This window comes from Nesoenas mayeri (genome assembly GCF_963082525.1).
Source record: "Nesoenas mayeri genome assembly, chromosome: 4".
In the NCBI taxonomy this organism is placed as follows: Eukaryota; Metazoa; Chordata; class Aves; order Columbiformes; family Columbidae; genus Nesoenas; species Nesoenas mayeri.
The window spans coordinates 43,652,922-43,677,637 of NC_137540.1; the positions used below are offsets into that span (position 1 = coordinate 43,652,922).

Genomic DNA, 24,716 nt, shown 5'->3' on the forward strand with positions numbered 1-24,716 from the left:
CCACAGAATACCAGCAAAAGAGGTGCCACAACTCCCAATCTCTGCACATGAGGCCAAACTCAAGTATGCCACCTTTAAGCTCTAATTCCTCTTTCCACCTCATGCTGTCTCAAGCACAGGACTTCCCATCCTCTTAGACAGGTACTCCAGAAATTGCAAAGGCTGCTCATGCTCATTGCTCACTCCGAGAGGTCACATTCACCTATCAAACCCATGCCATCTGGGGCTTCTGAAAGATTAAGGAAGAGAGACAAACAAGAGGATTATTAAAAATTTAACTATATACCATATTTATTATCAATCCACAGGATAATCTGATTGCTACATGAGCTCATAAAAGCTATTTCACCTTTACAAAATTAAAAAAAAATGTGCCACAAGGATGTAATAACTGCTGATAACCAAGGACTGAATCTTAAAATTATAAATTTGCTGTAGAAAAGATTAAAAAAAATTATATTCACTTTAGAATTTTACTTTGAATAAAATATTCCCCTGTATAAAAAATAAAAAAGCTTGCTCTGGTTAGAATTAGAGTATTTTTCTTCTTCTTTTTTAAATCTGGGAATTTGCATAATATCTCTGTAATAGGTTTCTTTTTTTTTTCCTATTGTACCACACGGCATTCAAGCATAGCAGATTAGAAACAAACATGAGAAAAGCAGTCTTAAAACATATGAAATCCACATGGGAAGTTTTAACTTCCTTTCCTTTCCTCTATTCTTTAAAGACACTTTAGCAAGAATAGCCTTGGAAAAGAATACAGGTGGGGAGGGACCTTCAATGTGCCATTAAGTAGAGCAAGGTAATAAAAGGCCTTTCGTAAGTGCTTTCTTAATAAGGTGCAGAAGCAGACTGCAACGTTGCTAGTACTGCACTATGTACAATATTCACAATAGATTTTTCTTTATTTAAAAATATTCCAGCTAGTTCACATTTTCTCTTCCATTCTGAGGCTTTCAGTTCCATCACAGCCTTGACAGCAAGAAGCGCAGCAGCACCACTTCCCTTGTGGTCGGTTGGTCCTCTTATGAAACACTGGAACCTGCAAGGGGGCCAAAGTTCTTGTTTTCCTAGGTGGCAACCTTGGAAATCCGCCTGGGTTCAGGTGTACATACTGACAGCTGGAGTCCTGAGTTAAAAACACTCCGGCACTGGAGTCGGACACAGCAATGTTTAATATTGCCAAAGCTTCACCTTAGATTTGTCTCATGTGCGTCAAGGGATGAACCTCTCCTAGAGAAACATAAAATACAAAACCAAACAAAACAAAGCTAAAAAAAACCCCACACCATCAAAGGCTTAGCAGCTCTTGACTCTCGACTGGGTGATGTCTGACGTTTTCTTGATGACGCTGGCCCGTGTCTCACGGTCTGGCCGGCTGCTGCTCGTGGAGGCTGTGGACACTACTTGTGGCAGGGGGATGTCTGAGAAAGGGGGCCAGGAGCTGTTGTAAGGCAGTGGGCAGCTTTCCTCTTTGATGGTGACTTGGAGGTCAGGCTTGTTGGCTACAAAAGTTGCCATGCTGGGAAGCATATGAGAAGTGTTCCTCATTCCCAGATTGCTGAGATACTGTTTGCCTTCAATGTTTTTCTTTTGCCAATGAAGTCGTCCCTAAAATAAGAGGAAAGACTATATGAGCAAAAGGAACTTTGCAAAGTGCTACAAGCAACAAGATGAAGACAAAAACACCCATGAACTGCACAGGAGTTCCTCAGTCTCTAAAAGCCTGAGCCTCTAGCTGCTGGCTTTGAATGTCTTTGCTCTCAGCCACTTCACCCTTTCTGAAGTCACATGTCTAAATCTCGGTGGCTCTCCTACACATAAGAGGCTCTACCCACTCTTCTGATGGAAAATAAAGGCCTTATTCCTGGTATGCTGGAGACAAAAATGGACACAGAGGACCAAACATCCCGAGCTTCAAATGGAAGTCTCTCCATTACCAAGAGAGAGCATCCCCCTGCCAACAAGTAGGTACAGAGACCCAACACCTCTCAAACAGCACCGCCCAAGCTGTCAACAGAGGTGAGGCTGCCAGGAAATCCATTGCCACTTGATGGACACAGGGAGTAGGTTCACCAAGGGAAGATGAGCATCCAGTCCCTTCTCCATCACACATGCTGGAAAAGGAGGTTTGGGGAATCATTACTGGCAGTCTACACAGGGGCTCCACCTTAACCAGGGCATGAGAGACTAAACCAAGCAGGTCAGCTGTGCTGTTATACAGCTGCACAACCTGCAGCTCTCCAAGGAGAACTCAAAGGGCTTTCTGGGGGGCACAGCAGGAGACAGATTTGCAAGAGGCCTTCTAACAAAAATGCAGCTGGAGCACAGGGCACATAAGTGCCTCAGTGAGCTTCCCCTGGCTTTTAAGTACTCATGGAGATCGGCAGATCTGGTCACTCGATGGAAGCCCCAAAAGAAAAGATGAGTGCTGATTTTGCATAGGTGCAGCTCAGGAAACACTAACGGGGTGGCTATTTCCTCCATGGATTCCTTTCTTCCAGCAATACCCAACTGGCTACCTCACATACCTCAAACATTCAAGTTGCATTTCTATCATACATGTAAGCATTTCCTCCAATTGTATGAATTCAGGTGCCATTTAAGGAAAACAAAACAAGCATGCTTTCAACCAAGATAAAATACTCACTATCCAGCAATGTCAATATATAGTGCACACATACACAGAAACACACTTATATTAATGTAAATCCCTGGGTTTGCTCCAAAACAAATGAGCTGGCACTGCTGATGGCTTTCCAGAGTATTTTCTCATGCAAATGAATCTCCTTATAGTTTGGACAGATGAGGAACAAAGAACTTGTAGAGATATCCATTCTGCCAAACAATCATCCAAACGTCTGTCTAGCTTGAACCTTCCTGGTTTGTTTTTCTCCACCAGCTATTATTAAAATGAATACTCCACTGGTAGACAGAGCTGCAAACACAGAAGGGAGAAGAATACCCCAGGACATTGCTCTTGAGACCCTGCTCCAAAGTGCTAATAATCCAGAAAACGCTTACCTCTGCATTTTCTTCATCGCTTGGAACGCTGTCGGTTGTTTCACTTTCTGTCAAACAAAAGAGACACAAAAATGAAACTCATGCTATTCTATCTACAGTAGCAAAATCCAGCTCAAGAGGTTGGATACACTTCCAACAAGTGGAAGCAAAGAGAGTCAAGTCAAACAACTACAAAACAATGGATCAGCATGAAGCCCCTGCTGCAATAATAGCAATCCAAAGACTAGACAGCACAGCTGCAATGAACAACTGGGATAAATTGACATGGTTACCACAGTTAACATAGCTATACCCTGAAGAAGACAGCAATGGAAAGGGAAGAAGTAATATTTGTGTTTTCTGGGCAGAGGGAAGAGCCTCCCGCAAGTGGGAGATGCCTCCTTTGCCTCCCCCTCTCTTGGCAGCTCCAGGCCTGGCAAACAGCAAAGTTCTGTCCAAATCTTTATTTTTATCTCCCTGCAAAACGAGCAACAACTCCACCCCAGAGGAGATAAGTGTGTTTTTGTTTCATGAACTGTTATCTCAGCCTGCCGCCTCAAGGGCTTGTTGTTGCTTCTGGTGCTTTATTACTGCTGTTATACTTTGCTCTCATTTTGCTTTTGCCACCGGTGCCCAGCCCCTCCCAGCCTATTTCTCAACCCTTCATCCACCACTCAAGCACACAGAAATGCTGCTTTCTCCTCGCCATGCACAGCCTTCCTCACTCTCATCACTTCAACCAGAGTGCAAACATGGGGGTGCAGCTCCAGCGGATGGCCATCCTCCTTCAGCTGCAACCCTTGCTTGCAGAAGGGCCCAAAATCCAGCAATTTTGACTGTGTTTTGAAGCCCACGTGTCTGAACGCAGGTCTCTCAGCATCTGAGGGTCCTGGCCCACAGACTGGTTCAGAGTGCCGTGCACTCCAGATACATCTGAGACGCAGCACAAACTCCTCTTTTCAGGACCAGGCTGTGCCTTCCTGTTTCCTGGGAGAGTAACACTAGGCATCCATCAGGCTACCAATGGCATTAGGAAGAGGTCTTTCTCCAACCCCCAGACCAGGGCCAAGTAGATAAGGCTCATCCATGCCCTAAGCCAACAGGAGCCCAAAAGTTACAGGGCTGAAGGAACAATGTGATGAGTTACCTGTAGCAGGCAAGGGAGTTCTCAAGTCCCAACTTCCACCCTTTGCTCTGTGCCATGCATTTTAGCCCATGCAGACTCCTTTGCACAGGCCCTGCACCCATAAACCATGATCCCGCCTTGTCAGAAAGCAGCCTCATGCTCTGCACTGGACATGAGTGCTGAGGATATATGGACTGTGCCTCATGGATCATGCCCCTGCACATTTCCAGAAGGATGGGCAGCACCTTGCCCTTCTCTGGAGGCTAAGTTTAGGCAGAGGGCTGTAAAAATACAGTCTGAATTGCTCTTTCAGACCCCAGGCACTAAACTGCACCCAAGTCCTTCAAAAGCAAGGATGCAGGCAGCTCAGCTACTCTAGATCACTACTTCCAAAGCCAGCACCTCCCCTATGCCCAGAGTCTTCACCGTAGCGTGCAGTAAGAAGAGGAACAGTCCCAAACATTAATGCTAACTGTGAAGTCCTGTGAAATTAACACTCTCCAGGGCTTCTCACTCCCTGGCCCACATAAAGAGGGATGTACCGATGTGATTAAAGACTGAATAATTAAGCCACACTGAGGAGAAGAGAGGCAGAAATTAATCTGTGCAAAGGAGAAATAGCTCTGGACACAGAATCAATAGGAGGAATCCACACAGAGACGAGAAACAGATATTCCTTGACATGAAGAAACATGTGGCAACAAAAAAAGAGTGATGCAGCTGAAAAGGAATCCATCCTTGGTGTTTATACATAACAAAATGCTGAGCAAGAGATAGCACTATAGTTAGCAAAGCCAGGGAAGCCAGCCATTCGGGCATGGAAAGTTAGAGAGGTTATTTCAATCAAGAAGGTTATTTGAATCAGTGTCAAATGCAAGAGGAGGCTGACAACAGCCTCGGTACTAAAAAAAATGGATTTCATAGACGTCAGTGGAAATATGAGAAAACTCACCAAGGCCAGTCATATCATTTGTCTGAGTAACCTCAGAAAGGAACTAGAGGTGTTTATGAAATAAAACAGATTTGTGTAGGACAGCTGATACCTCAGGCTACTTTTTTTTGTTGTTGTTTCAGAAAGGCTAAAGTAACTGTTCCTGCACAGCTGTTATGGTCATACTCCTTCCTGCCATTCAGCAGTAGCACCTGACAGAGCAGGCAGCTCTACCTAGCACAGCCATGAGCACAGGGCCAGGGCTCCTCTGGTTCTCCCATGTGGGTTTGTGTGGAAGAAGACTAAGCCAGAAATAGTCACACGAGTGTCCTACAAGTTTCAGGGTTTAACAAAACACAGAGCTCTGTCTTCACTCCTGCCTTAAAGGCAAACACATGCTTTAAAAAAAGAGATGTTCATAGAACAATTCAGGCTGGAAGGGACCTCAGGAGGTCTACAGCTCAACCTCTTGCTAAAAGCAGGGTCAGCTACAGGACTGGATCAGGTTGCTCAGGGCCTTATCTAGTCCAATCAGGTCTTGAAAACCTCAGAGGATGGAGGCAGCCCAGCCTTCCTGGGCATCCTGCTCCACCGCCTGTCTTTGTGGTGAAAAAGGTGCCATTTTTTTCTTATATCCAGCTAGACCAAGTTCTCTTGTTTCAATTCATGCCAGCTCTTTCTCACTGCCGCCCCTAACGCACCGCTGTGAAGAGCCTGGCTCTGCCTTCTCAATAGCATCCCTGAAGGAAAGGGCAGCCTGTTACAAGGTCCTAAAAAACATTTCTCATACGGGCTGAACAAACCCCTGTTCCTCAGTATCTCAGCACAGAGTGCTCCAGCTCTTCATCATCCTGGTAGCCCTTCCCTGCATTTGTTCCAGTTTGTTTGTATCAGTCTTGGACTGGGGGGCTCAAGACTTGGGCCCAGTACTCCAGAAGTAGTGCAACCAGTGCTGAGCAGAGGGGGATAATCACTTCCCCAGATCTACTGGCCATGCTCCTGAAAGCTGATGGCCTTCTCTGTGGCCAGGGTGCTCCGCTGTCTCATGTTCAGCTCACTGCCCATCTGCCTTTCTGCAGAGCTGCTCCTTATCCCATCAGTCCCAGCCTCTGTCACTGCAAAAGGCTCTTCCAGGCACAGGACCTGGCATTTGCCCTTGCTGAATTTCATAAAGTCTCTGCTGGCCCATTCCTGCAGTATCTCCCGGTGTCTCTGGATGGTGGCCCTGCCCTCAAGCATATTGACTGGTGTCCCCCCTATTTGGTGCCATCTGCAAAATTCCCAAGTGTTTACTCCAACATCTCTTCTGCTCATAAATAGGGCACGTCCTAGGACAGTCCCCTGCATTATTCCACTTCTTATTGGTCTCTACCTAGAGTAACCAGGATCACTAAGAGCTGCCTTGAGATGCACTCAGAAGTACTTCAGTGGCATGAAATCACCTCTGTGTTATCCAAGTTATGGGCTAGCAGGTCCTGGTATAGGTTAGGACAGCTGAAGGCCACCAGGATACTCAGACAACATAAGGGGATAGCAGAAGTATTTCAGTCATGCCTCATTTTCCTTATGCAGCCTTGTTGCACTGACTTTAGGGGAGGTAGCTCAAGACTTGCTCATGTGATGGTCCTCCCATCACCAGACCACCCCTCCCTATTGTCCCAGACCAAGCAACCACTATGACTTCCAGACCAAGACACTGACTTCTGTTTGCATTCCAAGAACTTAGATCCTGTAGCTGAGGTTAAAAGAAAGCAGCATTGTCATGCTCACATAGACAGGAAAAGTTTTGCAAGAAGCATTTGGAAAGAGGACAAATGTTCAAAGGCCCCATCCCCCAACTGCTGTTAAGTTAAAGCACTCTCATCGCCCTGTCTTACGCTTTGCAAAACCTTTCTAAATGCTTTGGCCATTACAAACTAAATACATTGGGAAGTATAAACGTTTATCTACTCAAAAGAACATAATACTATTTCTCAGGATCCAAATATAAGAATTACTAAATACATATTTTATAAAAATGTGTCTGGAAGTAACTTCAGCTTGATGAGGCAAAGGTCAGGGCATATGTAAAATAATAAATTGCATGGGCAACAATTAATACTTAAGTTTGCCTAAAAAGATTACTTTTGTGTTTCTACCCAGTCTCCTGAGGTTTGCACATTAGCAACATGCTAAAAAAAGAAGAACAGGTTGGATTTGAAACTTTTTCTGCTTTCAAATGTGGATTTGCCCTGTTTCCTATGGAAATAAGGCTTATATGATCACAGGGACTCTATACAGCATGCCCATGTGTGCATTTACATGTGTTCTCCCCTAATGCCCTCTGAACACACTGTCAGACTTGGATAAGAGATAAATGAGTGTCAAAGACTCTTAACTTTCTACCAGTTTTACAAATAATGAGGGGCCAGAGAAAAAAAGAGAAACCATTAACACCCTGACTCAGGAAAAAGCTTCTTATCTCTCCCCTTTTTAGATATCAGAGAACCCAGATGGGAGGCAGACGTTGGAAGCCAGACATCCACAGCTCTGCTACTTGCAGAAACACTTGTTATCAGTCCCTACATGGCTGTTCTAGTCTACAGACTACTTGTAGCAAGACAGATCCACTCCCCCAGGGCCTTCAACTCCATGTCTGCATTATATATCACCAGTGCAGCCCTCTGCACTCTGTGCCCACTGTGCTTGGCGCTGAGGAAACATATAGGAGAGAAGACCTTTAATCTTTAGCCAGTCATGGGCAAGGGGAACAGGCTGTATTTGCAGCACATTATTTGTACCACTGAAAATACCCCTCTAATAAAACATAAAAAGACTTTTTTGCATTACAACTAAAAAGGTTCTTTTTCTACTAGCCACTGCCTAAAATCTGCAGCTTACATTTTCAACTTCAGATCTGCAGAGCTGTTTCCCAAGGTGAAATGAGTAGAGGACTGTGAGTGTTTGAGCTTCATTAAAAATGCAGAAGACAGTTGAACAGCCATTCCTGGACCATTGCCAGCTACTCTGGAAGAGCCCACTTCCCCCCAGCATCTCCCAAACATTTCCAAAAAAAGAGTGTAAAGCAATGCCAGAACGCTTACCTGCATAGGACGAGACAGGGGAGATCTGTAGGGGGTACAGCTGGCTCATGCTGAGGGGCTGTTCGTCACTTTCTGTTGTCACCTCTACTACCTGGCACACATCAGGAGGATTGGCAACTATCACCTGCTCCTCACTGCTGCCATCAAGGTGCGGCTGTCCTACAACTTGGGAGTCAGAAATAAAAAATGGATTACTCATAACACCTCGACTGACCCTGTTGGATCTCTAAGAGACTGTCCTTGGAGCCTGATGGTATTTGAATGAGTCTTCAATACTATCTCAGCACTTTCTTCCATCTCCACCACCTACTTTCCATGGGATTTCTAAAGGTAACCTGTGTGATTTATTTTGTATCCATCACCTTCAAAGACATTTTTCCCCACTTATGATGACTGAAAATGCCTAACTTCTGGCTCTCACACATAACGTCCTTGAGCCTCCCTCGACAAACCAGCTGTCCAGAGGCCTTCCCAGGGAAGATCACAACCACACTCCTCCTCCACCCAGAAACAGTCTCACCAGGACATATGGACCACAGCAATCTCTCCTCATTTGGGAAAGCATCTTCACCCAGCAAGCTGCCAACATCCCATGGCCTCTGGATGCTCTCATGTAAATTTGGCATTAGAAGACCAGAACTGGCCTGGAAAAAGCTGGCCACAAGGTCATGTAAAACATGGTGGGACTCTGATTTATACATGACATAAATCTGTGAAAAAACTCTCCTCCAATTAGATGCTTATTCTCACTGATCCTTGGAATGTCAGTGATGGCGTGTAGAAAAGCACAGCTGTACCTGCAGTCTGTAACCTCCACAGTCTGTGACTGAAAGTTACAGTCTGATTAGTTATTAACAGCAGGTCTTCCTATTCCCCCAGGCACATGATATATAACACCACAGGAACATAATTTATTTCTACAAAGTGAAGACACCATGGATGCCTTGCAAGTGTCCCGAAATGGTATGCAGACATTAATTGTGCTACACAACACTCTCTTGAAAAAGGAGAATAAACCAAGGCACCAAGAAGTTATTGAGCTTGAGTTATCTCACTTCTCTGTAGCTGCTTCAGACAATTCCCTCTGTGTTGTACAACTCCCCTACTGATCCCAGCAGTACAAACACATGACAACTGCATTAATCCAGCATGGAGCTGAAAGCCACTAGCTGGATCAGAAGTGCACACGGGGATGGAGCTGTCTCAGATGATGGCTAACCTGAATCCACAGCTGTCTGAGAGAAAAGGAAGGACTATACATATTCTTCCATTGGAACATAAAGCTTCAAGAGGAACAATCTTCATACAAGCAAATTCTGTATACACATGGTGCTATGTTTTCAGAAATTCAGACAGCGTATTTTTTTCTAGAACAATGATGGGAAAAAATACAGGCAATGAAATAGTAGATCTTGAAATTCTTCTGCTAAGTGACCTAAATACTCTAATTACTAATTTTTAAAAAGGCAAAAGATAGCATCTGTTCTCGGATGAATAAAGATAAATATACATGAATGCACACGTATATACACACAATCCATTCCTGCCTTCATTTTGCTTTGTGAAATGCCAGGTATTCACTGGAAAATCCCCCAAACCTGGATGTGTATTTTATGAGACAATTCCAACATAAAGAAAATTACATAAATACTACATAGTGTGTTTTTTAGAAGTCAAATCACTACAATTATTATAGTTTTGTTCCAGATATTTCGTTTCCACTGTATTTCCACGTTTCCTGTTTCTGCAACAACCCATTTTTTATTGAGTGGGGTATGGGGGGCAAGAGCACACACACAGAGTTAATTTTATCTTGGAGAAACCAATATTGTGCAATGCCGTCAGGGTACAAGCAGGCCATGTGCACTATTTTATCTCTCCCCTCAATACCTGATGAATTCTTACCCATTCCGAAAGATAACTTGCACAGCAAAAATTACTGCTCACTTGGGCAAAACGCCATCACTTTCCTGTGAGCTGTTATGTATGTCAGAAACACCGCAGGTGCTGTTTGTCTTTCCTTCTCTCCAGCTGACTTTCCTGCTTTCTGCAGAACAGATTCATTTTACCCTTTTCCCCCTGTTTACATTAAAATCCTGCTTGCAGTCCTAAATAAGGACTTCTCTCTCCAGTCTGAATAAGCAGCACACTTCACAAGCCATTAATTAAACAACACTAGATGACAGTTACCCACTCAAGCCTTGCTGTCCTACCCTGAAAATTGATTCTGTAAGTCCACAGAAAAACAAAAGCCCTTAAGGTGCAAATTCAGTTCTGTTCCTCTGAACCTCTTACTTGGTTTCCATGACAGACCTTTGACAATTCTTAGATGCTGAGGTTGCCACGATGGGTCCTGTCATGTAAATTACCAAGATCTTCTAAGGTGCAACATGCATTCATCTCGCCATAAAACCAAACAGGAGTTCAGGATACACTGTACTGTATAAAACTGAGGTGTCTGCAGCAAAATGCCTTTCTGACGTTAGTGCATTTTGGGGAACACCACATACATTCCAAAGACCGCTCTTAATTGATCTCTGTTTGACTTTACGGCTGTAAAATAAAGCAAAAGTGTGCAAAGTTGCTTCCCTGTGACTGCATATTGGCCTTGGCATGTTGCAGATTTGTTTATGGGTCAGACAGTAAATAGGAAGCAGTAATATTAATAGCACTACAGTGCTATTCCTTCAAGTTACAAAACCTCTGTGATTATAGGAGCAACAATCATGTTCTAATGCTCTTACAAAAGCAACAGCCAATTAAACGATCTGCCATAAAGAGAGGAAAACTACTCACAAATTCCTCAGCCACAGAAGTACTTGAGTGGAATGACTATGCAAAGCCCTGCAACCTAAGACATGGGTATAAAAAACAGTCATTGCACATAATTTCTGCCATCTCTCCAACCAGAAGACTTAACACATTCTTCAAACACTTTTTTGACATATATAAAAGTAGAATTCTAGAGAAAATGGTATATAGGTCACATTTCCAGGAGCTTTTACTGCAGCAACAACCTCAGCCAAAAAAGAGCTGTCAAAAATCAGCCCAATTATTCTACCCACAACTGATTATTCACATGCTGAGATGACAGTTAATTTCTAATGTACCAGCTTCTAAATGCAATCTTTGCTGATCCTTGTTGTTAGCTCAATGATGGTAAGAACTAACTCTGCTACTGAACCAAGTTCCTCCATTTCATCTGCAGGTTTAAACTCCCAAATAAAATGGCAGCCTATACAAATCTCTGCTTTGAACCATGAGAAACCACCATCCAACTGCAGTTCAACTCCCACGTGACGCTGGCTACAGTCTCCTCATATCTGAGGGCTACCTTGCGGAGTGGAGTAAGCTCCTCTCAGGAAAAGCCACATGAGCACAGCTGTGTTTTGCCCTCGGGGGAACCACCACAGTGCTGCTCGCTGTCTCTGCAAGGTGGTAGGGCTGACCTGCAACCAGGACCTCCCATGGCTTGGGCTACAGAAAGATATGTTGACCCAACTGTAACCATGTTGTTCTCCAAAGTGCAAAGTGCTGATGGAGAGCTGAGTTTGACAGCGCCAAAAGCAGTTTTGAAGTCACCCATGTGCTTAGCATATAAGAAGAGCGTAGGAGTACTTACCTACAAAGTTCACTGTACTGTCAACTTCATTTTTTATACTGGAGGACAGGAAATAGTCAGAAGTGACATCATTTAGCCCATTAATCCCAAAAGATGATTCAACTGGCTCTTGCTAGAATGAAAACAGTACATTTGGGTCAGGTTTGATCTATTTTAGGAGCCTGGACTCAGTTCATCTCTTTGTTCTGAAAAGGTAATAAATCATATTGCTTATGCCTGCCATATACTCCCTGCTAGACAGTCTCAGAGTGAACATGTTGGTTCTCTGAGAAAAAGCCAGAGTTTACTCGATTTCTAAACCTTCTGCTTTGAAACAAAAGTTATTTTTAATTTTCAGATTTAGAGTGAGCCTTCAGAGAACAAGAAATTAGTGTGCTATTTACTACAACAGATTAACATTTGGAACAAACAAGGAAGAAACACTGTTTTAAAATGGTACTCTATTTAATATTCACCCTCATTCCCTTCCAAACATGCTGTATCTCTTAGCGCTTTCTGAAAGGAAGCCTTAGCTTCTGTATAGCAATTACTAAATTCTAGACTTAATTTTTCACTGCAGCAAGCCTGAAAGCAAGTGTTTATACTAAATACAGTCTTAGATCACATCATAAACACCACCTGTTCTACACAGACTGAGCTTTCCACAAGATACATCCCTCTAGGTCTGGTACACTTGAGAAGGAATCTAAAAAACTCCCTGCAGAACAGACACCAAAAAGTTTAATTCCATAAATTCAGGATTTCTTTAAAATGCTATAAACACATTTCAAGGATTAACTACAGGTCCAACCTTCTCCCTGGTATTGGCTCCCTTAGGCGATTCTTGGCTACAAAGTTGAAAGTCTTCTGTTCTTACTCTGGGCTTCCCTGCAAGGGAAGTTCTGCCTCTCTGCTGACCCAGAGACACCCACAGAGAGGTGCAGAGCTGCCAGCTGCATCTGATGCCACGCCATGTCCATTTTTACTGCTTTAACACATTTTGGCAAGGACAAGGCACAGGTAAGTTTCAAGACTTGTGCTCCCAGCCCTTCACAGTACTAACCGTATTAACTGTTGCCATGGGACACAAAACTGGGGATTGCGTGACAGGTCTTTCCTAGATACCACATGCTGTGATTGTGATCCACTCAAAAAGAGCTGTTGCTTCAACACAAATCTGCACCTTCCCAGCCATTAAGCAAGGCAAGCACACACCCTGTCCCAAGGCCCCTCTGCACATCAGAAGGGTGCAAAGTCAGTGTTAAGGGCAACCAGGCCTTTGATAAGCTGCACCGGTTGTGTCAACCCATAGGTCAAAGACCTAGAGACCCAGGAAAGATGAAATTAGCTGCTACTGATCCATCGAGGACTGTGACTGCAGAGACAGGTTAGGGCTGCACACTGGAGCCCTGAGCCTCTGGTGTTGTGCAATGCCGCAGCAAACACAGCGGCCCCCATGGAACGCTGCGCACGCAGCATCTTGCTCAGCTTTACTGAGAAAGTTTATTCAGTAGCACCTTTGGAGGTGCAGAAACAAATATGTATCTTGGAACTTGGCTGATGGTGCTAGATCTATAAAGGGACTGGGACACTTTAACAGTTTGTGTTACATCACCTAAATTTGCAGTGTCCGGACCTCTAGCATAAGCTAAATGCACAGGGAAAGGTGGCAGATTTCAGAAATGTCTCAAAGGGGAGCTGCATGCGTAGCTGAAAGGATACATCTAGAATAAGGTAGAAATTAAGTCTCAGGCAGGAAATTCAGTCATTTGTTTCAGAGGAAAAAGTCTGTTTCTGTCTGGGCTACTCAAGCACTTAAGGCTTCTTCTCATTGCTGAGAATTCATTTTTTAATGGAGACACCCTGTTTGCCCAAAAGCCAAGTGGTAGGAGCCCTACCTGCACGGTGAGCAACCTGTTCACAGCCTCCTTTGTGTAATGCAGAGCAGGGATGTAGTAAGGGCCAGGTCTCCCACAACCACAGGGACAAGCAGGGAGTGCCATGAGCACCCTGATGAAGCTCAGCAAGGTCTGACAGGACTCTTCACCCCAACCACCAGCCACCATGGGTACTCAAAGGGTACGGCAGTGGCAACAGGGGGAGCTCAATATGAGACACTGCTCCGCTGAAGTCCCTTTGCAGATCTGTACTTGGCTACTCAGCTCTCTGTCTGCTGATGTTACCCCACTGGATTCAACAGGGAGGTCATGGAGCAGCCTCCCACTCACTTCCACTACAGAGATGTTTCCAGGGCAACTGCAAGGCGTTCAATGCAATACACACAACTGGGATCTCAGGGATCCACGTCACCAAGCACAGCAATTTTAAGCAGCTTTCAACATTCTAAGATGCACATTTGCATTAATTCATCCACCATCTTTCTTTGCTATCGTTGCCTTCAACATTCAATAGTCAGTCTAGCGTTAGCTGAGCATGGAAGGACCATCTTTTTAAAAATCCAGGTATATCAGAAAGCCAGCTTGTGTACACATTCATCAGGGGCAACAGACAGGAATACTACCTGGCCTCAGCTCAAAGCCTTCAAGAACCAAGTGGCCGTAACACAGCCGGTAGCTGGCGAGTGTGTGCTTGTAGTAGTTATGCCAGGGAGGTGTTAGGTGCTAGAGGCAGGGCCAGCTCAGCTCACTGCTCCCGTACTGCCTAATGTTTGTGCAGCTCAGGGCAACCAAGCTGGAGGAAAGTGCTCCCAAAAGCTGGGAGCATCGCTCCACCAGCACCTACTCACAGGCATCACTGGGACTCCCTCAGAAATGACTATTTGGGAGATTAATCTTAATGGAGTGGACGAGAGTGTTCAAGTGCCTCTACAGCTTTTCAGGCTTGACAGTATTGACATGTAACTCCCCAAGTTACAACTGCTGGGAAAGCATGTGCCATCCAAACCTGACCTCAATGGAAGAGTTTTCCCAGGTCTGCAAGTTCGCTTGCCCCAGAGCATCTCCTGGCCAGCGGTTGCAGGACCTGTGCCTAGAAGTGGGTGGCACAGCCCATCACAAGTGAGCAGAAGGGGACCAAACCCCGCAGGCATGCAGTACTGACCACCTCAAAGAGTTACTCAGCAGAGGTGTGGAGGTCAAGGACCCTCACGCTTGGTAGGGAAGAGCAGTTTGGGTCCATGTTCTCAACAGGCAGAAATTTCAGGCAGCGACCGATGAGCTTTACAACTGAGGTCTTCCGAATTACGAAACACAAGCAGAATGTAGCTCTGACAAAACTTCCCCCCCTTGCCTAAATGAAAATGCATTTCCAACGCCTTACACGCAGAAATTAATTGTTCCAAAAGGTAGCTCTATTGTTCAGAAGCATTCCTTCTCTAATTACTATATTTCTACTTACACAGACAAATGGCAAATGTATTGCCAAGGCTGCCAGTTTTCCAACCTCCAGGCACTGCAACACAAGGGCTGTGTCAACTGATGACGTCAGTCATGGCTCTAACAGCCTTCATATTTAAAAAACCAACCCCAAACATCCAATGTAACTGTAAGTACTTAACCAAACCACAAGCGTGAGAGACTTGCAAATACCCACCACAATATATTATTGAGGCTATTAAAAAAAATTGCAACAGATTGTTTTCACAAGCTCTCGCGCTATTAAACAGCCACTTCTTACCTTAATTTGTTTGAACTTGTCATCCTTCTCAGACTTAGTTTTTTTTCCTGTAACAACAGAAGGAAGATTTCTTAAAGTCCTGCATGCCATGAGTTATCCTCCACACTTTCTATATTCAGTAAGACATAGACCCAAACCACGCCTCAAAATGGCAACACCTCCTAGGAAAGGGGAACACATTTTTCTCCATTTTAAACCCCCCTTAAAGCATGGGCAGTCAAAAAAATCACCTTGAACACTTTCACTTTGTGTTTTGTTTTTAAAGGGCAACAAAAAAAGAATGGCGATGGGACTGAACAATTTCAGTCAAAAAAAAACAAGGTGAAAAATACGGAAGAGTGCCAAACTAAGCAACAAGGCCTATTAAAAAAAGAAGGAAGGGGGAGAAAAATAAAAAAATAAAAATATGTCTCTCATCACATTTGTTACACTCTTGTTGTAGCTACAGGAAAAGGGAGACTGTTCGTTGATTTGACATGTGAGATTACAATAAATATTTTTGTAAATGGTCACAGCTTGAGGCAGGGGGGACGGAATATGTATTATAATTCATGCAAAAGCAGTTTATGTAGTCATGCTGCATTTGAGAATCCAGAAAACCGCACAGCATATGATCCTCACAAAAACTCATGTGCCTTGGCATTCCCCAGTGTTGCTGCACTGCTCTGACCTGATGAGACCATGATGTGGAAGCTCAGACTTGCCGATGCAAGCTCAGCTCTACCCCACTGTTTGTACAGATGTGTCCCAGGAATTTCTTCCATCTCTACTGCAAGACAGCACTGAGCATTACAATTGTTTGCAGCCAAATTCTTTTGCTCTCACACATAAATTTAGCCACGTGCCACATAGAAAGGGCATGAGGGAATATATACAGGGCCCAAAATATGTCAGAGATTTATAGTAACTGGACTTGCTGCAGAATCCTCTCCTGCTACAGACACCATCTTCAGAATCCCAGCTTTTATTATGAACTTTTCTAGTTCTTACATCTACAAGAGGAATCTACCACAATGGAACAGGTTACGTTTCAGGAAAACACACCCGAAGGTACAAAATGTACCATACACAAGAGATCAGAAACAGTTTCAAAGCTCTAGTCTGAGTTTTTGCAGGTTGATCTCCCTTTCACAGTATGGTTCTGTCACAAAAACGCAAGAGTTCATAATTTCCAATCACATGGACCTTAAACTGAACATGTGCCTTTCACTTCTCAACTGAAAAAAATAGCAAACTGAGCTACAGGTGAACTAAATTGGATTTTAGATGAACACTGTGCATTCAGATTGCAGGTTATTTTTTCATCCAGAGAATACCAGAGGATTAAGGAAGTCATTGCGCTACTCCATAAACCAGTAATGAAGCCATAAAAAAGCCAATGTTTCTGCTTCATAAGAAACCAAATACTCATGAGACTGACCTGGTGGCTATGTCCTCCCCTGCCATGTGGGAGACCTAATCCCTAAATCTGGGGATTTAAAAAACTTCCCATTTCACCACTATCATGCTGTGAGGACTAATTTTTGATGGCCTAATGTAGCTAGTAACTAATGAAGTGGTTTTGCGGCTTGATCTTCTGAGCAGAGAGTATACTGCTCCCACTCAGCTCAGAGCGCCAGCTTATTTCTACCCTTGCTTGAAAAATGATAGTAAAGAGTCTGCCACTGTATTCTGAATGAGCCCTACTGAATTAAATGCGCTGATCTCTAATATCTCCCATCATCTTCTTTGACTGAAGGAGACCCAGTTCTCTTGTGAGAGGTAGAGAATAAGCAGATATGGATTTATGCTGGCTTCAGTCACGAGCATACCTCAAGGGGATTGTGATTTTAGCGGTGGTGCCACAAATAAATGTATACATGGGCCCCTCCACAGTATTAAACTCAGCACTCTCATTAACACCTCCTTTGGGAAACATTTTTTCCTGATTCAAGTCAGGGATGCTCACCACTCGGCAAGTCTTTAGCTATTTATGCTTATCACTGTCCTACACCAAATTTTGGCCATTTGGCAGAAGTTACTTGCATCCTCAGAACTTAAACAAGCAAGACACCTGAGATGAGGATCTGAACACAACTCCATCGGCTTTAACAGACCTAACACAATTTACACCGATCACCAGCTTGGGGATATCCCATCTTGGTGATCTTCTCTCCAAGTAGCTTGTAGTCTTCACTGAATGTAGCCCATTTTTCACAAATAGATGTTCCTGTGTTCTGGGGAACATCTGGATAGAAACATCCAGCTTCACACCAAGAAAAGTAGAACTGGCACATTTTGCAGGACTCAAAATAATAACAACGCCCCAAACACCATTTTCACATTGACAAGTTCTTGCCTCTACCTTTTTTGGAAGGTCTTTCAGACAATGGCAGCATCCGATACACCCTGAAGGCATTGTTTCCTTTCTTTATACTTTTGTCCTTCACTTCTTCTATGTCAGGCAGAGAGTTCATAGCACAACGGAAGTTTGCCTTCCACGTCTTTGGATCTGGTTTATCTACTCCTGACTGGTATTTTCCTAAGCAAGAAAAGAAAGTTAGGCACATATGATGTGTAATTGAAAACCTAGGGTGAATTAATAACAGTGTAGGTTAATTTCAAGCTATCAGCCTTTGGTTCCCATGACAAGCATTCAAACAATAGCTGAGGTTGCAAGACAGAGTGTTGTGATCTCATTCCCATGCCCATTTCTAGAACACAAGATGAGCGGCTTCTGCTCAAGAAAGACCCAGGGCACTGCAGCTCAGATGTGACTCCACAACCATGTGGAAAAGCTTGCAGAGCACTTACACTTTATGGCTCAAATCCATAGAAAGGCATAAAAAGCCTAAGGGCCCAAGTCTACAAAGTGCTGAGCTTGCTCTACTCCCAACAATTTTGAACCCAATCTTGTTAACGTCTAAATCAATTAAGTTTTACTGAGTTCCTCAATGCAAATGAGTTGTGGCGCTTCAATGAAGCTGTAGAATATCACAGACCTCGAAAAAAGCACTTAGCCTTCCACAAATCTAGAAACTTAAATTCAGTCTCTGTGTTAGTAAAAGCAAAGATGAGAAAGAAGGAAAACATAACTTTAAAAGGGAAAACAATGTGAAAATCTGTCCTGCAGAAAGAGAGTTCTAATACCTGTATGAATTGCCCAGTTTCTAAATAAGGGAGCATCTTTTTCAACATCCCACCCATGTCTTGCAGCATGCATCCAGGGAATCTGAAAAATCTTCTTCTCCTGGAAGGAAAAACAAACAGGAAATGCCAACGCTGATTGATTTGAAGGATCTTCTGATGACATTAAGTCACTTATTTAAAAACACAGTTCCGGCATCTGCAAGTGTTTTGCTTCCTTCTAACCCAGTGCTGCTGTCACTGAAGTCAATAGGAAAACATTCACTGGCATCGGCAAAAGCAGAATATGGCCCTAAGTATACGAAATATTCAGATGCCCGTTCATGGACAAGGAGCCTGGCAGCTTCCCAAGCTGACACATGGATAAAACATGCAGTGCTACACATTTCTAAGCATTCAAACAAAGGCCAGTTTTGGCAGCACAGACACTTTTATGATTAGAGAAATTAGATATGAAACTAAACAATCACAGGAACAGAGTAAATTCAAGGAATTTACAATTCAACCAGAAAAATACCCAGCACAGTAAAGGAAAGGGATCTCTGAAATTTATATGCCAAGCAAACAGGACATATGAATGTATCAACTGTAGACATCTCTCCAGTGGGGATACAAACCACAGGACACCCATGTAACAGGGTGGGATTGAAGACAGTTGAATGCACTTTAGTTTAGAAACTTTAAGCCATAGAGAAGCGTATTTAAAGCAATCCAAAGGAAGGCACTTTTAAAAAATGTTTTTAACACATGACACGTAGTTAAACCAGGGCATGCTTTATGCGGTGGAACTATAAAGACATTTATTCCACGTCACTTGTTTTTTTTTTTCCCCCGTTGTGGGGGAATACATCTTATCTGGCCTCACATACAGACATCTTGCACTATAAACAGTGCCACTACAGGTTTAGATCCATTTCTTAATCTGTGAAGAGAAAAGCACTTCCAGGGCAAAATGCACCCCCTCCTGAGATGGCCACCTGAGCTACATTAACTGAAGTGCATCCTAAAAGAGCCTTTTTTCCTCCACTGACTACAAAGAACTCCAGACAAGCAGCTCTCATTTAAAAAACTGCATTGTAGATAACTGTGGTCAGGTGAGATGAATCCTTTGCCCTTTCCCCTTCCTCCAACAGCCAGTTTTGTTCCTTGTCTGTCTGGTTAATATTTCACTAACGTCAAGGTTAGGTTTATTTCCCTTCCTTTCCATGTGATCTTTTCTTTTTTGAGTCTGCGTTTTGTATTGTCCTTCAACTCTTGTCTTCAATCCTTTCTCTCATTTACATTCACTTGTTCAGAATTGCATTCTTCTCTTCTTGCTTGGCTTCACCATTTCTTTAATTTGGTCAAAGCACAGATTTAACACGTTCCTCATTCCCCTTCAAGCCCTCACACTCTCATTCTTCCTCTTAATCTATTCCCACCACTTCTCTAACGTGCCTTTTGCGTCCTTACTCTTCCTCCTCTGTATAGTTAAATCATCCTACAGAAATGCTGTCCTGTTTCCACAAGTAGAGGTGATCTAAAGAAAGACGCAACCCCAACTATCCTGTGCATCCCAGCACTACTGGATCTTGAGCTAGAATAAGCTTCCTTGCCTCTATTCTCCCATATATTATAACAAGCATGGAAAAAAACACAATGTACTTCCATAGAAAACCATTTCCATCAACACGACCTTTAAGAACTGCTGGATTGAAAAGTCTTCTCATGCTTGGTGATAGGCGGAGGTTTGAACAATGCTACACAATGCTACAAAGGTTATAGCATGGATTTCGTATTCCACATGATAATTCAAAATGTTCTATAAGAACTAGCTGACCAAACAAGACTCCAGATATAGCACCCCGTCATCGTCAGACATACTCACAGCTTCAAAGGAAGGTGCAAGGACACTCTCAACAGCATTCTAAGCGTTCATTACAGAAAGTTCTTCCCAACCCCAAATGTCTGGAAGCACATGGACTTACAGCAAATTATAATATAAATAAAATAATAGAATCGACATGTATTACAACTTTATAATACATATATAATTTTACATACCTATATAGAAACTACAGATTTTCTCATCAACTATCAAAGATCTAATCTCTCAAATCCTGCAAGGCTGCTCATTCCAGCAATAATACCATGTGGTTGTATGTCCTGCTCTAGCTTACCTAGATGTTTTCTATTTAAATACTAACTTTTTATTTCAAACATTATCAAACATTTACCTATATCCTTCTTCAGTTGATGCTTCCTAATAATGACCTTAATAGGAAAAGGTTCATCAGTGCTTCCTCTTAGCTTTGGAAAACCATGTAGTCTCTGGTGCAGCACCACACCACTGGACATTTGTGTAGGGGTCTTGTGTTTCTATTAAAAAAAATAGCCTCACCTAAAGCCAAAAGCACAACCCACAAAACTTTTGCCACATAACAGGAATTGCTATCAAACTCCAGTGGGGACATCAAAAGGGAGAAGGTGTCTCATTCCTAGAAAAAGGCAGGAAAATAGTATCGAACGCTTGCAATCCTAGCATTGCAAAATGCTCCAAGCAAGTGAATGAGCATGAGATCACATTCTAGCTAGAAAGTCGCAGGACAATTTTTAAATAGCAGCATCCATCTGGAGGGTAATATTCCAAGCATCCATCAAAGCAACAGGTTGCCTCTCAACTGCTGTTACAGCTACTCTGAATGTTTCCACTCTAATCTCCTTTTCCAGATCCACAAGGGACACTGACCTCTCATTATCCCCCTCCTCACACCACCTCTGCCCTCTACTGAACTATGTAATTTCCATCACAGCTCCCAGTTTTGTCTCTCTAGGAAGGAAAAGAAATTTCTTTCCTCCCTCATGCCATTCAGCAGGATAACATTTTCACCAGGGAGGTCCACAAGTATTTATTTTTTAAGACCTATAGAGCAAGGATCTATTCCGGAAAGGAACACAAAGCAGGAGCTATAATGTGATCATCTGACAATAGGGGAAGGAATTAGGTAAGTCACCCGTACTTGATTTGTTGTTTTTAACCAAGAGAGGTTTAATTCCCTTCTCAACCCGAAAAAAATCCCCAAGAACAGACAGCCAATGACAAACCCAGAATGGCATTTGTTTCCTTAGTATTGAAATCTTATTTCCTCAAAAGCTGTGCACACAGACAAGTACCATTCTCTCGCTAATCTGACCCACCTTCTTTTCTGTACTGTGAACTATCCTTTGTCAAACTTCAACTAAAACACACAAATCCCCAAATCCTACAGCCTCCAGAGTTAATTCTGTGGGTACAGAATGGACTATGATATACATGGCACTGTATCATTGATTCCATGCATGGCTTTGTTTATGGTCAGAAATAGAAATATTTTTGGTTTAATGATTCATTGTTGGAATGAATGTTGAACCATTTTTAAACAGAAATGCTCAGAAGTGCAATAGGCCTGTTGAGCACAATAAAGGCAACACAGACTTATGCCAAATCAGAGGGTAGAAATGGAGTAGTCACAGTTTAATAAACCTTGAGGCAGGCCACTTAGCCTGGTATCCTCCTTCTGGTAGGAGCCAGGGCTTTGTTTTCAAAAATAAAAATCAATTTCAAAATACTTTATTTGTGAGGCAAGTCTTAGTCAATATAGAACATGCAAACTAAGGACAAAGTCTCCTTCCGACTCTTGCATGCAGGCAGTTCATGCCAGAAGCACAAGGCAAAAACTGCTGTAACAACACGATCAGGGGGCTGCAAACATTAAACAAGGTGACATGCCTTGCAAACTGCCTTTATGGGATGGTGGGCTGAACTCGTAAGAATGAAGCCCTTAGCACACCAGCAGCATTTTCACACTATAGAACACGGAGGTAGGTATGTTGCTGGGATGTACCAAAGAAGTTCACGTGAACAAAACCTACAGATTATATTTAAGAGTAAAATGCTCAAATGTGAAATACTGTGCAATACTAAGTGCAGAAAAGTTATTTCAGGATTGGACAGGAATGCCAAACAATGGACAGCAGAGATGGACTGTCAGCAGGAGAGACAAGACACTGAAGCAGAGATGCTCAAGGAGAAGAATCTGTAGCAACCCAAACGCTGGATTCAAATTACAAAGACAACAGTGAAAACTGGTCTCTCTTCCTCCTCTTCAGCTGTGACCCCATTACACAAGAACAAGGACCCACTCAAATTCACAGGGCAGCTAACCAGGGAATGGATACAGCAATATTTATTTACCCAGCAACAGCATGTGAGAGTCACTGATGCAGGAAGCTCCTGGTAACAAAATTTGTAGCTGAAATTTAAAGGGTCTCTGGTAATTTTATAGTCATGAGCATTTCTAGCTCTGAAAGCTGAAATAAAAAGTAGTAATCTTAATTGCCATTCTTCAGCTCTAAAAATGAATACCTGAGCACCACAACTACTACTATAGGGAAGATACCAGACTAAATGAGTTAATGTCTAAACCAGAGTGGCAGCTCCTATGTTTCTGCACCTGATTTTGTGCATTTCCACCCATTTTTATAATAAAATAGCCTCTGTAGCCAAAACTGCTTCATGACTTGCAATGTGGTGAATTACTCGCCTGCACACCACACAATGCATGCAATATTTCCAGGGTTTATTACTGTTCAAAGTCTCAATTAAAAAAAAAAAAAAAAAAAAAAAAAAAATCGAACTGGGCACTGACATATTGGAAGCCACACTTGTGCTCTCAAAGTGTCTAGTGGTCTCAGTCAGAGTTTAGGACCAGGAATATTAGGCTTGGGTCAGTCAGGGGAAAAGTTACTCCTTTTTCTCCCATGTTGAAAAGTATCAGAGAAGTCACATAAGTCTGAAATGGGAGATGGTTGCTTCAAACCAGACTCTAACACAGAGTATAGTCTTCCACCTCAGGAAAGCATTTTGTTCACGTCCCTCTGACGCTACTTGGTGAGCAATCTGTTCCCAGCTTGAAAAAAAAAAACCTAGCAGAGTATCCAAAAACACTCACTCCAACAACAAAGAGTTGGAAAATGCTTTCAAAGGAGCCACAGAGCCACCAGGCCAAAGCAGGACGCCTCAGATCTGGCAGGCGAGGCCGGAGGAACAGGTTCAGCAGGAAGCATTCAGCTTTGCCCTTCCTCTCCATGTCACCCGTTTGAAAACCAGGAATGAGCTGATTTACCTATCCAAACCTCAGGCACTGCTATAAAGTCCCTCCTCAGCACACGTACACACACACGTGCGTGCACCTCCCTTACCTTATTTAGCCATTTCAGCCCCGGTATCGTGTTTGAGTTGATTTGCTCTTCCAGCCAGGGGCGCATCCGCATCCTTTCGACAGGCATTTTCACCCACCCAGGAAGGAGCTGCAAGGAACAAGGGACAAGGTTACTTTCTGTCCAGGCAGAATTTCCAGACAGCTCCCCCATCGCTGCACAGGACAGACTTTGCAAGCATCGAACACTTATAACAGTGACTTTGGATCCGTGCAGGAGCCTGCCCTCAGAGCAACTGTGAGGATAAAGCCTTCTCTATGGCATAAAACACTCTTCTGTACATCTGGATTAGGAAAACTTTCACCTGAAGAAGACTCATCACATTGGCAAAAGCCTGTCTGCTGATACAGGCAGGATACCAGAGGCCGCAAAGAAAAACAATTACAGTCCTGAAGAGACCTTTTTCCTTTTTTTGGCCCACATACCTGCATTTGCAGAAGACTTTTTTTTTGCCAAGAAAAGAAAAAATTAACCAAAAAATTCACATGCAGGAGGCATCACTGTACCAGCTAAAATTATGCACTTGCTAAGGAGAGTGTTTTCAAATGGCTCTTTCTGTCCCATAAACTTGACTAAAATGATGAAAAATACATTTTATATCACAACAATTTATCAGACCACTTTGGTTCTGGCTGAGTAATTTGATGCCCTCCCTCCAGCTTTCTCTGATCAACCCAGTCACTGATTTTTTTAGCCGCTGTTTTACATTTTGACACTGCTTAGCTAGGAAGTGAGTGCTTTACAGCCTCCACAGCTGCACCACACCACATTATATTATTCAGTTAAGACTCAAACTGACTTCTTTTTCTCTCTGTCTCTCTCTATCTCACACACACACGTGACCCTGATGCCCCTTCCCTGTTTAGAGCTGTAAATTATTGACATAAGAGTCCAAAGTCTTGAACCTGAGGCAGAAAATTTAAAAAACATTAACCTATCTCAGGCATCGCTCTGAAAGTGACAGCCGGA

General features: G+C 43.2%; 1 protein-coding gene across 5 annotated transcripts in view; it reads right to left on the minus strand.

The window, feature by feature from the left end:
• Positions 1–263: 263 nt before the first annotated feature.
• The window catches only part of IRF2 (interferon regulatory factor 2), a 42,802-nt gene continuing 18,349 nt past the window's right edge, over positions 264–24,716 (minus strand). For 4 of the 5 annotated variants that reach the window (XM_080344234.1, XM_080344233.1, XM_080344232.1 and 1 more), the window contains 8 exons: positions 23,730–23,837; positions 18,513–18,612; positions 17,728–17,904; positions 15,384–15,430; positions 11,769–11,880; positions 8,147–8,311; positions 3,028–3,074; positions 264–1,614 (listed from right to left, as the gene is read on the minus strand). In XM_080344234.1, the coding sequence (XP_080200360.1) occupies positions 1,303–1,614; positions 3,028–3,074; positions 8,147–8,311; positions 11,769–11,880; positions 15,384–15,430; positions 17,728–17,904; positions 18,513–18,612; positions 23,730–23,816 (1,047 nt within the window). In that variant the 5' untranslated portion in view covers positions 23,817–23,837 and the 3' untranslated portion in view covers positions 264–1,302. The remainder of the gene's footprint in view (positions 1,615–3,027; positions 3,075–8,146; positions 8,312–11,768; positions 11,881–15,383; positions 15,431–17,727; positions 17,905–18,512; positions 18,613–23,729; positions 23,838–24,716) is intronic. The other variant, XM_080344235.1, reaches the window with a different exon arrangement.